We start from the raw sequence: 14502 nt of genomic DNA, 5'->3' as shown, positions 1-14502 counted from the left end.
GCTTTTGGTGTTTTGTTTTGTTTGGGGTTTTTTGTTTGGTTTTGGTTTGGTTTTGGTTTTTTAATGCTTCAACTTGCTCTCTGCCTCTTCCCCTTTTTTCCTAAATGTAATGTTCAGACTTAACCATGATTTTAACATCCCAGTGAACTTCAGCACTTTAGGGTAGATTTTGGCAGCCTAAAGCACTAATGCTTTATCAGTCAGAGGGTAGAGATATTTTCTTTGGATAATACTCTTATCTATATTTGGGGGAAAACAAAACTGTGTCTTCCTGAGAATTTTTTAATTTCTATGTTCAAGTAATAATAATTTTCCACTAATGTCTTGCTCTGTTCTAAAGGTATTTTGATGCAGTCCAAGCAAAAGAGCAACGAAGACAACAAAGATTACGAGTACACACAAGTTATGATGTAGAAAATGGTGAATTCCTTTGCCCACTTTGTGAATGCTTGAGCAACACTGTTATTCCTCTGCTTCCTCCACCAAGAGTTTTGTTTAACAGGTCAGTTTGGTTTATAAATATCCTCAATAAATGTAAAAAAACAAGATGCCAAATCAGCTACAAATCAGAAGACCTTCCTGAATGTTTGTTGTCTTCTGTTTTGCTACACTCGTGTGGATTGCCTGCCTGTTTATTTTGCTTTATGGATTTTACTTCATTATTGTATATTAGGAAAGCATAGGACCTGCAGAAAAAAAACTGAACGTAAAAAATGTGTAGGAAGCAGAGAAAGAGCCCATTGAGAAACAGATTAATGATGTTGGGATGCCTATGAATTACTAATTCTGTCTACAGATTGTTTTTAACTGATTGTTTTGGGGATTTTTTTGACAGGTTAGACTTTTCAGGGCAACCAAACCTAACTCAGTGGATCAAAACAGTATCCCAGCAAGTAAAAGCCCTGCATTTACTTCAAAATGAAGACTGTGCAAGTAAGTGTGAAGAAATCTGTATATTTGTATGTGAAAATGTTATAATTGTGGAAGAAGCCAAGCACTTTGGTTCTGCCGCAATGGAGTTGAGAGATGATGGCATAAGTGGCAAGACCAGCTTGATATTTCAGTTTCTGGTGATGGAATTTCAGATTCTGCTTCTGCATCTTTCTATAATGTAGAAATTACGTATAGGTGAATAATCAGTGATTTATTACTTTTTGTTTGTGCAGGCCATTCTGGTCATTCAGAAAAAATGGATCAGCTGCAATTACCTGAAGGATTTAGACCAGATTTCAAACTGAAGTATGTATTTGCATATTAACAAATCACTAAAAATTCATCATTAAATCATAACATGAAAACAGAACATAACTTCTGTGCTAGAAGGTCTCAATAATTAGGGCAAATATATGAATTTTGCTTTAATTAGAAAAATTAATGTTATTATGATAATGATGACATTGAAGTCCAGCCCAGAAGTCCTGAGTCATTCAGTAGACTTTAAGAAATTAATTTGCTAAGTTGTGCAGAAGCATGCTGCAGTTACATAAAGTATGGCATGAAGATTAAGTTTTATACTACTTGTAGCTGGATGAAGGATTTATCATTGTAGCCAGCACAACATGTAAAACATGAGAGAAGACTATGAAATGGAGAGACTGTTAATGTGTAATTTCAGCTGTAAACGTGTATTAGTATTTGGTTCTACACTCTCTTCACTTCAGGAGAAAGTAACAAAACTTGTTATGTAGTACACACATTGGTCTGCCAGCTGCTCACAAAATGCAAGACTCTTATCCCAGCTGATGACCTTTCAGTTTCAGTTACCTTTCAGTTCACACACATTTCTTGTAATTTAGTCTTGACTTTGTCTTTGAAGACTAGATACTCTTACACTTAAAATAAGGCTGGTTCCAAACAGATAGTCAAAAAATAATTTGGGATCTGTCAGAAAAAAATTGAGGTTACAGAATACCAGATTCAAAGAAGGATATTGGAGTTGTCACTTAAAATTCCAGTTGTTCATCTGTGGGGTTAGTGCTTATCATTACAGGTACTATGCTGCCAAAGGAGGACAGAATTAATTACTAATATTTTCTTTGTTACAGGAATCCTTATTCTGAGAGCATAAAAGAGATGCTGACAACTTTTGGTACGGCAACTTACAAAGTAGGCTTGAAGGTTCATCCAAATGAGGAAGACCCACGTGTACCTATAATGTGCTGGGGCAGCTGTGCTTACACGATACAGACTATAGGTACTGATCTGTTCATTTGGCTCCTCTTTAGGAGATTTTCAGAATTTGGTTAAACTCACAACAATGAATTTTGGTTTTTTTCCCAGAACGACTTTTAGCTGATGAAGATAAGCCATTATTTGGTCATTTACCTTGTCGACAGGTAAGGACCAACTAGCAATTGCTTTCTGAACTGGTGGAAAAAAGAGGGACTTGTGCTTCTTAGTGAGGAATATCTACATTTTAAGTCATGGTTATTGGATAGTTTTATTTCTTGGACCCTATTGTTTAGTTGATCTGTATCTGGTTATTAAACTATTTAAAAATCACATCTAGCAAAACTGTTACTTTTTTTTCCTATAACACATAATTTATTAAGGCTGCAGTTTCTCATGGTAACAGTCAAAATAAGAATGTCAAAAGGAACTTGCATATATGCATAAACATAAGTATTTGTCATATACTTACACAATCAAACTGCCCCCAGAAACTGCAGTTGAAAGGCCTGAAAAAAAAAACTGCTGTTAAGTCAAAAGACCTTTCCATGCTGAGGAACTTCACTGACTGTGGCAGTGTCTCTTTGTTTTTGCAGGATGACTGCCTTACGTCGCTAACGAGATTTGCAGCAGCTCACTGGACAGTTTCATCTCTTTCAGCAGTACAGGGTCACTTTTGTACTCTATTAGCATGTAAGTTTGCCAGCTTATGCTGGGTTTTTTTTGTGAAGAAACACGAATGCTTTCAGAATGACTGTTAGTATTGATTAGAAAAGAATATTTAATGTAGTGGTTTTAAGTAGTAAACCAAGAGCTGCTATTTCCACCTCTATGTGCTATGTCAAGAAAAAAGACATTTCTTTTGGACTGCAGCTCCAAGAGAAACATGGATATTTTGCTGTGAAGGAGTTCTGTTGGTTCTTCATTAGAGAAAGATACCTAGAGCAGAGAGGGAAATGTGGTCCTTCATAGAAATAATCCACTGGAGCTTTAAAGATGAAGAAATTAAGATTAATGTAGTGTGGAAAGGATATTTGCAGAAGTCTGCAAATTTCTCTCTTTGAAAAGTAGGATCTCTGATAAGGCAGGACTTACTAGGTAATGTCATATGTTAATTGAGTATTTTAATGAGAACAGCCAAAATGTTCCAAGCTTGAAGCATTAGTAGATACAGATGAAAAGTCTGAAGTTCAGCCTAATGAAGTAATTGCCCATGAAAGGACTGTTCTGAAAGGGTATTATAAAACAGGATAACTTTAATATCTCCAGTCAGCAGAGCAGAGAAACTTTTAAAATGCATTGATATACTGACATTGCTAGTAGATGGATATCAGCTACTTCAGCAAACAGTTGGCAGCTTTATGGGGAAAAACTTAATTGGCACCAGTTTGTAGCAGTAATGGTTGAGCTGTTTTCTATGTGAAGCAGAAGAGAAAATGCTGTTGGCTGTTTGAGTGGAACTTTGCAATATATGGTGTTCTGAGTGTTTTGGGTTTTCTTGGAAACTTGAGTCAATGTTTCTTCAAAGCTCTCCTTCCTTCCCAGTGATGGAAGCAACTATATTGCTTTTACTTCTAAGAAGGAAAAGTTTCTGTTATTTTATTTTTTCAGGCTAGGAATAATAAAAGTTATGAGCCTTTGATCTGTCTGTATTCTGTAAACAATACATAAAGATGACTTATTGAAAGTAAGTTTGGTTTTGGAAGTCCCTTGCTCTGGTCATGTTCTTGATACAGACATTTTTCACACTTTTGGGTTGAATTCTGTGGCTATATGGTGACAAAAGGAAAAGCATTTGAGTCGTGATGAAATGTTTGTTAATAGAAATAGCTTCCAAATGTCACACGGCTTCGGCTCTCAATTTTTTTGGCCAGCAAGGCAGCAGTCTTCAACTGAAGTATTTTTAAGTTGTCATGATGAGACTATTTTTTAATGTAGTAGAGTTTTGAAACTTGGCAGCTTAATACTTATAGCTACATTGTAAAATATACCCAGAGCTTTATTACAAATCAGATTTTACTGCTTGGAGTAAAGAAGTAAGCAGCTCTTCCTTGATTGTTACTTAAAATATCTTGTACTATTTTTCAAAACACTGAATTTGTGTTTGCTTTTAGATGAAGGTGCTTGGAATTTATTAAGTGTGTGAATTTCTGTTGTCATCTGAAGTGCTTTGGTTAATACTTGTGGTAAATACTACAGAGAGGGAGAGACAAACACCTAGCTCTACCTTAATTAGAGATAAAGTGATAAAGTGATGAACTCAAGAGACTGTAGCTATGCATTTTTGAGGCAGTAAGGCAAATGATTTGTGTAAGGCATGTTCAGGCAGTCTTGAAATTAAGCAAATTGTAGAAGTTTTATTTGAGCAGCTGTCCAAGAGACAAGGATCTCTGTTTCTATTTAGTCACTATTGTTTGAGCTTATTTCTGTCAGAGTTTGAGATACTGTCTCATTCTGTCTCCCCCTGTAAACCCAGGCAATGAAAGAAAGTCACCATGGGAGTAGAAGTGGCTACCTGGGTTTGTTTTGTTTTGATACAATGAGGTAGGGAAGACTCTTTTCCAGTCATGTTGGACAGTTCTTGAATTGATTCTGGCCAGAATAGGCATGTTTGTATTTTAAGTTCTTTAGGCATGTATATGTGGAAGATGGCTCTCATTTTTTAATGGAAGTACACTAAAATATTTTCATGTATAAATGTTCAATTAATATTTTTTTTTCTCCAAAATACTTAGCACTGGTGCCTAATGAAAAAAATGGGAATCTTCCTTGCATACTTGATATTGACATGTTTCATTTATTGGTAAGTATTTCTTAATATATATTAATGTTTTGATCTAGTAGGCACTATGTAAAAACTAGAGAAAACTTTCTGTTTACTCTGGGTTAGGAGCCTTTCAAAATGTTTGGGCTTTTAGTATTTTTTCACTACTTAATACATTTTGAAGACTTTATAAATTTAATAAAAGTATTCTTAATCAAAATATTAAATAAAAGCATTTAATAAATAAAAAGTAATTTAATAAAAAGTAAAAATAAAAAGTATTTAATAAAAGTATTCTTTCTTATAAATTAAAAAGGGGTAAGATGAGACAGAATGCATACTGTTAAAAAAACCCAAAATACAGGAAAACCTACCCCTGAAAGAAAACAACAAACCCAAAAAACCAGACAGACTCAAAACTCTCCTGATAGATAATTGTTGTTCTCTTACATAATGTCTGTATAATTAGGTTCCAAATTAGCCATATGTAGTATGCTGTCTTCAAAGGGTATAGTTGGACCATGAGCAGAGAGAAGGGGAAGATTCAAAAGTAAAAGGAATGTACCAATTTTCTTGTTTTCTTTCACAGGTAAGCTTGGTGCTCTCTTTCCCTGCCATACATTGTCAGGATTTTTCAGGGGTTAGTCTTGGCACTGGAGATCTTCACCTGTTTCATCTTGTCACTATGGCACACATAATACAAATTTTACTTACCTCATCAACAGGTAATGTCACTTTGTCTCAACTTTGATTGAAAAGATTCCTCCTTCTTTACTTAGGAAAAGGCTGTGGTGCTGCTGGTAAATGTGTGCACTTTACAGTTACAAAATGGAATTGTTGGTGCTGTCTTTGAGCCACAAAGAGTATTGATAAATTGTACTCGCGTTGTTTTTATTGCTCTACTCTGGGAGTTTCTTGGAGCATAGCTAGTAATGAATTCTGGCTTTCCAGCTTCTGTAGCACTGCCTGAGAGTGTTTATTATGGGCCTGCATCATTCATTTGCATGATGAATGAGTTGCAGTCAGCAAAGTAAGGAATCATGTATCTCCTAGCAAGAGGAGCTGGATAAGGCCTAGTTTTCCAAATGCAAGTACGTCAAGAAACCAAACCAATTGAAGAACTAAACCAGCACCTCACTGGAGCTGACAATAGCACAAACTTACCATATAAGATGTGCAGAAGAAAAATGCTGTCCAGTACATCATATTCTCAGTGGATTACTTCACTTTGTTGGGGCATTTTTATCAGAACTTGAAAAAATACATTCTTATTGTGTAAACATGTGTATATGAAACAATTTGTTAATTATTTATTTCTTCTGCAGAAGAGAATGGCATGGACCAAGAAGACACTAACAGTGAAGAGGAAGTAGCTGTGCTTACACTGTATAAATTTCTTTGCCAGTGTACAGGAAGGTAAAACCATGATCTTTTGGTAAAATTTTATGTTATTTTTCTCCCTCCTGAACTCAACTACTGACTGAAATCTATATACTAGTGCTGTCAAAGATGACACTTTTAATTTAGGAACTCTTATATATTGCTTATTATCCAGCACTTGTAGATTCACTTAAGAAATTATTCCTGTAAATTCATCTGTCATCAGGAAGATACCTGCTCATGAAGACTGTGCTCAGATTGTGCTAGTCAGTTTGCAGAATCTGGAATTGACAGTGTCTGAGTACAGAAAACTGGTTAGGATGGGAATGGCTTTGAATGGAAAGAAAGCAGGTTTTAGGTGAAATTAGGAAGAAGTTGTTTTCTGTGAGGGTAGTGAGGCACTGGCACAGGTTGCCCAGAGAAGCTGTGGACGCTCCATGCCTGGAAGTGTTCAAGGCCAGACTGGATGGGGCTCAGAGCAACCTGGTCTAGTGGAAGGTGTCCTGCCCATGGCAGGGGGATTGGAATGAGTGGTCTGTAAGGTCCTTCCAACCCAAAGCATTCTGTGAATCTCCAGAATCCAGAATTCTCCTTAAATTACTATTCCAGTTGGTTACATTTTAATGAATATCTGGTTTGTTGTTTTTCTTGGAGTTTGCTTTGAAGTAAGCACTTTGCATAGTGATTGTTTCAGCTGAAGTCAATAATTTAGTATGCAGTGTGACTGAAGACTGACTAAATATAGCTCTCAAATGGAAATGATTAAATAAAAGCAAACTTTTTTTTTTCTTTTATTCTCTTAAGTGCCTTGAAAGAAATTTCCTCAGGCTGGCACCTGTGCAGGAATCTAAAAGCTGGAATCATGCCTTTCCTGAGATGTTCTGCTTTGTTTTTTCATTATTTAAATGGAGTCCCAGCACCCTCAGAAATTCAAGGTATTGCTTTGTATTGAATCAGTTTTTAAGATGTAAACATTAATGATGAAAATAAATTATATTTAAACTCTCTTGTCTGAAGAAGCTGATTGGATGGATGTGGGCTTGTTACCAGTGCAGCATCATATCAGCATAATGAAAAAGGCAAAAAAATGAATTTGTTTGTTTTTAAAATGTATTTTTAATATAGAGGTAAATTCCATTCTAGATTACTTAAAAGAGGAATTGATTCCCTTCTGTTAATAAGGTTCTGTTTCAAAGCCACTATGGATTACTATTTTCAAATGAGACCTGCTTTTGCTTGCACTGATATCATTCAATCAGTATCTGTTAATAATTAATATTAAGGCCAGGTAGGATGGGGCTTTGAGCAGCCTGATCTAGTGGAAGATGTCCCTGCCCATGACAGGGTGTTTGGAATGAGATTGTCTTTATGGTGCCCTCCAATCCAAACCATTCTATGATATCTCTGTAAATTTGCTATGCTATGTTATACCCCAGATAATTGATGTTGGTAACATTCTTTACTGTCCTCCACATATGGCATATGTAGGGATAGAATGTAAATCTGAAGGTGGTCATAATACACATTTTAAATATAAAATTATGAGAATTATACCATTTTTATTTTTCAGTAAATGGAGCGAATCAATTTGAACATTTATGTAGCTATCTTTCCTTGCCAAACAACCTCACTTGCCTTTTTCAAGAAAACAGTGAGATTCTGAACACATTAATAGAAAGGTAAGTTGTGTTTTTGTGCTTAGTTTTAATATAGTAGAGAATCCTCCACAAGACAGTAGTGTAAGTATTCTCCCAGGAATACCTATGGAAGTGAATCATGGATTTTGAAAAGTGTTTGTGAAAGACATGTTTTGAAAGAAACCATTTTGGTTGTAGTGGTTTCTTAATAGATGTACAGTGGATTTTTTGCTTATTTGTTTTTCTATCATCTATTGAAGTTAAAAGCCAATTTTTTTTTCTTGTAGTTGGTGCAGTAACACTGAAGTAAAAAGATACCTGGAAGGCAAGAGACATGCTATCAGGTAAACATAAAGAGATTTTAAGCAGAGGCAGGGGGCAAAACTTTCATGTAGCAGCTTTCTCCAAATATTTCTTCTAATGGGTGTTTATAATAATTTATCTGTTCTGCTTTATTGAATAATAAAGATATTAGGGAAGAAATTATTTTTTTCTTAACTTTGTAAGGAAAAAATTTATTGCTTCAATGAGTAGATTTTAAAGGCAAAGTTTAATATTGGGGTTTTATTTAGAACTGATGTTCAGGAATTAGAAGTCATAAAATTTCATCTCATATTTCCTATTACTTTGTACCTTCTGATGCAAAAAATATGCTGTTGCTAAAAGATACGTATAACCTTTCTTTAAAAATACCAGGCATTGAAGAGCTTTTTAAATTGTCTTTTTAAAGAATTCCATTCCTTCAGTAAAGTCAACACCAAGTCAGTTGCTGAAAAGAAAATCAGCTTTTCATGCATTTGTTCTTGCTGCACAATTACTTTGAATTTAGAATGCATGTAATACTTAGTGGGTGTAGAAAGGCATTTAGGGTGTTGTTCTTTCTGAAGGCTGGGTAAAAATAGTGGTTAACAATTATACTAATAATTAAAAATGAGTGTGAAGTTCACAGTGCTGTCATTAAAAACATATCCCTGCTTTTTAATTTCCTGTGCTAAATACATAAAGTCAATCTTTTAACATTGTGTATACATTAAGGCTGTGACAAAAATAAAAATGAATCACTTCATCTGTGAAACACCAGACCATTAACAGAATTTCTTACACAGTAAGAGTACTCTAGTTGTGTAATTGATTTCTTGCCACATGTGATTTTTGGGATCTTTTGCATGTGTTCCTTTTGTTGATTCTTATCTGCTCTTCCAAAACTTATGTGTAACTTGACAGTGATGATTTATTTTTCCTCTCAGCATTTTTCTGTACATTTCTTCCGTTACAAACGTTTATTTACATTTCACAGTCTAATTTGTATTATTCCTAGAATTGAAGATTATTAGAATTTTGTGTATAGTATCTGTTACTTTCAAATATATTGCAAATATATAAGTATTTGATATTAAATAGGTTCTTTTTCATGGCATGCATATTTCTTCGTTTTCAGGGTACAAGTTCCCTAAACTGGAAAGTCAGACTATTTTCCATTCAATATTAGTGACAGAAAGAAAATACAAACAAACTTATACAGGAAATATTTCTTTAAATCTGTAGTGACCTCATAATTAGGTTTGCTAAAAGCATACAAATGACATGTATTTTCCACCTCTGCCTTTTCTCAAATTCATAAAAGATTAAGAAAAAAGGAGGTGGTTTATTTAGAGGTGCGTTCATCTTTTTATGTGCTGCCATTTTACTCAAAGAATGGCAGAAAAGAGGGAAACTTTAAAAAATTAATTACTCACAGATGCTGTTTAGATGAGTCAGGAAAACATGAATGAGTTTGAAGTCACTTGTGTATTACTCATTGAAATATGAGTGCTGATTTGATTGCTTTATTCTAGCTATGCAAGAGAATCCAACAAATTAATAGACCTTCCGGACGACTACAGCTGCCTCATTAACCAAGCATCCAATTTCTCGTAAGTTGTATGCAATTACATGAGCACCCCAAAGTCTGCTGCTCCTTTTCATCAGCTGGGAAACCTTTAACCTGGAAGTCTCAGAAAGCTGTGTATGGAATCATAAAGGGCACACAGCATTTATCAGCCAAACTATCCTGTATTTTAGTGAAACAGTGCAATAGAAATTTCAGCTGTTAACTGTAAAAGTGTTCAAAAGTACTTCTGAATCTTTTTTGCTATCTAGAGTTTGCACATACAGTGGGTTTCTTTTTATTTTGTTTTTTCCCTAACAAAAGGTGTCCGAAATCAGGTGGTGACAAAAGCAGAGCCCCAACATTGTGCCTTGTGTGTGGGACCATGCTGTGTTCTCAGAGTTACTGCTGCCAGACTGAACTTGAAGGGGAAGATGTTGGAGCCTGTACTGCACATACATACACTTGTGGTTCTGGAGTGGGTATATTCCTTAGGTAAGGAGCTGAACACTTCTCCTTTCATTTCTGGGTTAGATGGTGTGTATAGTTATTAAATTAATAGTTCTATATATAGGATTGCAGGGGTGGTTTGTAAAGGCAGTATTTTGTTAACAACAGGGTTGCCTAAAAACTAAAGTGTATTCATCTTCGTATGCTTTGGTGTAAGGTTCAGAGGTTGCCTCTTTGAAGATAAAACTTCAAAGAAAGTTCAAATTTCATTTTCAAGTGAATTTGTTTTGCCTGTGCATTTATTTCTACTCAAGTATTACTAAATGATGAAGATAGATACTTGTATTTTGTTGCTGCTGTTGGTGGTGAAAAAATAAAAACTCATTTTAGTTGTGTTCCTGCTTATAGAGAAGGGTTAGATAATGCATATTTTCACTTCGACAAAGATTAGTGAGAAGCAAAATTGTTTACTTGTAGTTCTGTTGGGTATTTTACTCATACTGAAAATAGTAAGACATGAAATGACATTGTTTTTAACTGCTACTGAGGAGTTATAACAGGAAGAGAATGAGAAATGTAGTTTAAATAAAAATGTGTCTTTAAGAATCTGTACATGCAGATTATACAGAATGAAAGTAGGTAAGAACTGGAAAAGCAGTGCCTATGAAAGTATGAGAAACTATTCACTTAAAAATCAATACCTAAAAATCTTCTCTCTGTCTCTCTCCAGAGTACGAGAATGTCAGGTGCTATTTTTAGCTGGGAAAACAAAGGGCTGCTTTTATCCTCCTCCTTACCTTGATGACTATGGAGAGACAGACCAGGGACTCAGGTAAATATTTTAAAAGCTACATCTTTTAAACACAGGAATTATAGAACTATCTGTAATTAGGAAAAATAACTTTTTATGTTATCCTTTAATTATATAGGTAACATTATATTTTGATATTGCTGCTGCATATAGTATCTTCAGATGTTTTAATGTTAATATGTGGGTTTAGGTCAAAAATATTTCAGGGATGGTCTTCCCTAGGTTAAAAACAGTGGTCTTGGAAACTGTTAAAAGTTAAATCTTTCTAGTGTCTGTGAAGTTGGCTAGAAACTAAGCTTGAAAATTTCATTTGTATCTAGTGCATTTGTTTTTATAACTTGTGTTAATTTAATACCAAGTGGGAATAATACGATATTATTTTATTTAATGTAGTAGTTCTTTGTCTTAGCTCCTATCTCTGCTTCCCATGCAAGGGCAATTTAGGGACTTGATATTGTTAATGCTTGCCATTTCTGAATGGCAAAACCAGAGAATATGAACTGGTTCAGCCTGGAAAGGTTGCTAAAAACCTGCATTTGGAGTTCTGTGAGCTGGATTTGAGGTTTCCAGAGGCTGGAGGGAACTGTTGAGCTGTAAGGAACGGGAATCAGACAAGGTAGCACTGCAGGTTACTCATCCAAATACCTGTTGATTTGTTCTGATAACAGAATAATGTTAAAGGGTTATCTAAATATTGTAGTATTCTTTGGGGTTATCTAATACTTAGTGTGTCACACCTGAGTGTTTGTGCTTAGTTGCAGTGTTTTATCATTCCTGATAAGTGTTATCTCCTTTTCAGACGTGGGAATCCCTTACATCTGTGCAAAGAACGATTTAAAAAGATTCAAAAACTGTGGCAGCAGCACAGTATTACAGAGGAAATTGGACATGCACAAGAAGCAAATCAAACTCTAGTTGGCATTGATTGGCAGCATTTATAATGATTATCTGCTGAAGACTGGAACTTTAATAAAGATTTTTGTAATTCAGTAAGCTTTTCAAAGGAGGGATGAGGAAAAAAGTCTAAGGAAAAAAACCCCAGCAAACTCAGTCCTGTTATTTAATCTTTGTTTTACAATGTATTTCATAAAGATACCAGTTAACATTAATCAAGTAAACTTCTTTCTATGTAAGCAAGTTTTATTAGTCCTATAATTTGCACTGTGCTTCCTTCACAGAAATGTCTTGGGTTTATAAACCTGGGCAAATGAACTTAAGTTTCTGATAAAAAAAGAATGACTCTTTTTGGAAGTCTGACTATGATTTTTCATATGAACTGAAGAGACAAAAGACTGCTGAAAACAGAAACTAGATAGAGCACAATTCCGGATTGTGTTTTGCCCCTTGCTAGTAATCTGAGCCGGTTTATTTATTACTCTGCATTTTAATACTTACGCTGTGTGTACATGCAATGGAATGAAGTAAGGAAGCAAATAATGTAGCAAATGGATGTTTCTGTCTGCATCAGTGGATAATTCACTCTTTCACTTGGTGTATCTGAAATGGATTTTGTCATTTGTACTCTTGCAGCTTTCTTGCTTCCAGTTGTTTTTTAACTAAAAAAACTAACACTAGCTTTACAAGTAAAATAATTTAATTTAAAGCTTTTTCCAGAGCATTGCACTCCTTAGAATTATGTAGTTTTTAATTTGAATTTAGCTGGGAAACCCTTTCACTTTCAATTATGTGATCAGTTACTGGTATTCAAGGATTGACATTGTGCTTTAGAAGTTATTTTAAGATAACGATAATATGTAGAAGTCACGAAAGCTAATTTTATGTTAATTTTCAGAAGCACAGAAGATATTTACTTCATTTTTGTTGACAGACAACTTTGAAGGTGCAAATCCCATCTTTTCGTTACAGATAAACTGAGTGGTTTCCTCTGGCTTTGAAGGGCCACAATCACACTGCCCACATTTTTGACTTTTGATTTGTTTTTTTTCCTGTTGTCCCATCAAGTATATTTACTTTCTGGCTTGATTTAAAGCTCTGTAAAGATGTTTGCATATAGTATATTTTATAAATATATTCTATAACTGCGCAGATTTGCACTTGATATGAGGGTGCCTGAAGGCAGTGAGTTTTCTAGTTGTATGTAATTAGACCTCCAAGGTCTAAGGTCTAAGGTCTCTAAAAATCACATTATGCTTACTGATTGAAAATAAAATCCATTACCTTTCCCTCTCCTATCTTCTGACAAATTAGTAAAATCTTAATTTACATAGTTCTATTCCCTTAATAGTCTGTGGTTCTTTTAGTTAAGTCTTAATTTCTGACTGCGTCTCAGCCCGGATAAACAATTCCTTTCACTGTCTGCCAGGTCTTCAGTTACACTTGGTCTAACTGAATTGTTCCTATTTTTACAGATTTGATGCTTCAGATAAGTTTTGTATATTCATGGTGTACAGGGCAATTTTTCAAACATTGACTAATAGTATTGAGTGAAGATGTGAAGTATCAAATAAAGAAACTTGGCCAATGTGGATTTCCTTTTATTAACATCAGGACAAACTACTTTTGTCTGTATTACCTGTCACAGTTTGGATCATTTATATATTTTTGTCACTTTTTATGAAGAGACATGGAGAAATTGCAGGGGAAAATGACATTAATGCTTTACCTCTTCCCTTCCCTACTTAGAGTGGTTGACATTGACAACAATTTTCTGTGCATGGTACTTTAGAAATCCCACTTCTATGGTGATGTTACTATTTCTTTGCTTTTTAAACTATGTGCCACAGTTTCAAGTAATGTGTAACTGCATTGAAAAACTTTTCCTGTAATCATAATATTAAAAAAATAATCAATGATTCTGACAGATTTCTCTGTGCAAACCAAAATATTGACAGCAAGAAGGATTTTTTTGTTTTGCCTTTGGGATCAAAGTCGGAGACTGCAACCACAAATAGTTGCAAAGTACACAATTTATCTTTTTTTTTGCAATTTGGTCATTCTCTGCTCAAGACTTATTTTCTGATTTGGTTTGCATGTGTTTATATTAATGTAGAAATATTTATATATAATATTGTTTCAGTATCAGGGAAAAAAATCTGTAATAAATTTGCTATAACTTTAATATTTATGGATTATGTGTACAGTCTAGAATGTATTATGTGTTTGAGGGGAGAAAAAAAAAATAACAAGAAACCTGACAAATATTCCCAAGTACTAAGCTATCATAACAAAATAGAAAACTAAACTGAAAGCATCAAGGATGAGCTTTTTGTGTCAACATCCAATAAGTACTTTTTAAATGTTGTTTTTAGAATTTTGCTGAACTTGTTTCTTCAAGTGTGCCCCTTGTTAATCACAAGCTGACAGAAATACCTGGATGTGCAACATCTGCAATTCCCTGGCTATAAATCTAAGATGATTATATTATTAGTGTCACTTGCTTCAGTCAGCTAAACCTTTCTTGACC

The 14502-nt window shown here is 34.5% G+C and overlaps 1 protein-coding gene across 3 annotated transcripts in view; it reads left to right on the top strand.

Annotated features, from left to right (window-relative positions):
- Window positions 1-14157, top strand: part of UBR2 (ubiquitin protein ligase E3 component n-recognin 2) — a 56255-nt gene extending 42098 nt beyond the window's left edge. For all 3 annotated transcript variants that reach the window (XM_086878467.1, XM_086878468.1, XM_086878469.1), the window contains 16 exons: window positions 341-502; window positions 836-933; window positions 1167-1239; window positions 2046-2194; window positions 2281-2336; window positions 2766-2862; window positions 4905-4972; window positions 5523-5658; window positions 6259-6349; window positions 7118-7248; window positions 7884-7992; window positions 8238-8294; window positions 9786-9863; window positions 10142-10312; window positions 10998-11099; window positions 11878-14157. In XM_086878467.1, coding sequence (XP_086734593.1) covers window positions 341-502; window positions 836-933; window positions 1167-1239; window positions 2046-2194; window positions 2281-2336; window positions 2766-2862; window positions 4905-4972; window positions 5523-5658; window positions 6259-6349; window positions 7118-7248; window positions 7884-7992; window positions 8238-8294; window positions 9786-9863; window positions 10142-10312; window positions 10998-11099; window positions 11878-12019 — 1720 coding nt within the window. In that variant the 3' untranslated portion in view covers window positions 12020-14157. The remainder of the gene's footprint in view (window positions 1-340; window positions 503-835; window positions 934-1166; window positions 1240-2045; window positions 2195-2280; window positions 2337-2765; window positions 2863-4904; window positions 4973-5522; window positions 5659-6258; window positions 6350-7117; window positions 7249-7883; window positions 7993-8237; window positions 8295-9785; window positions 9864-10141; window positions 10313-10997; window positions 11100-11877) is intronic.
- Window positions 14158-14502: the final 345 nt, after the last annotated feature.

The sequence above is a fragment of the Cyanistes caeruleus genome, chromosome 2, assembly GCF_971803275.1.
Source record: "Cyanistes caeruleus chromosome 2, bCyaCae1.hap1.1, whole genome shotgun sequence".
Classification (NCBI taxonomy): Eukaryota; Metazoa; Chordata; class Aves; order Passeriformes; family Paridae; genus Cyanistes; species Cyanistes caeruleus.
Note: the sequence above shows the minus strand (reverse complement) of the source record. Positions and strands in the feature narration are given on the sequence as shown.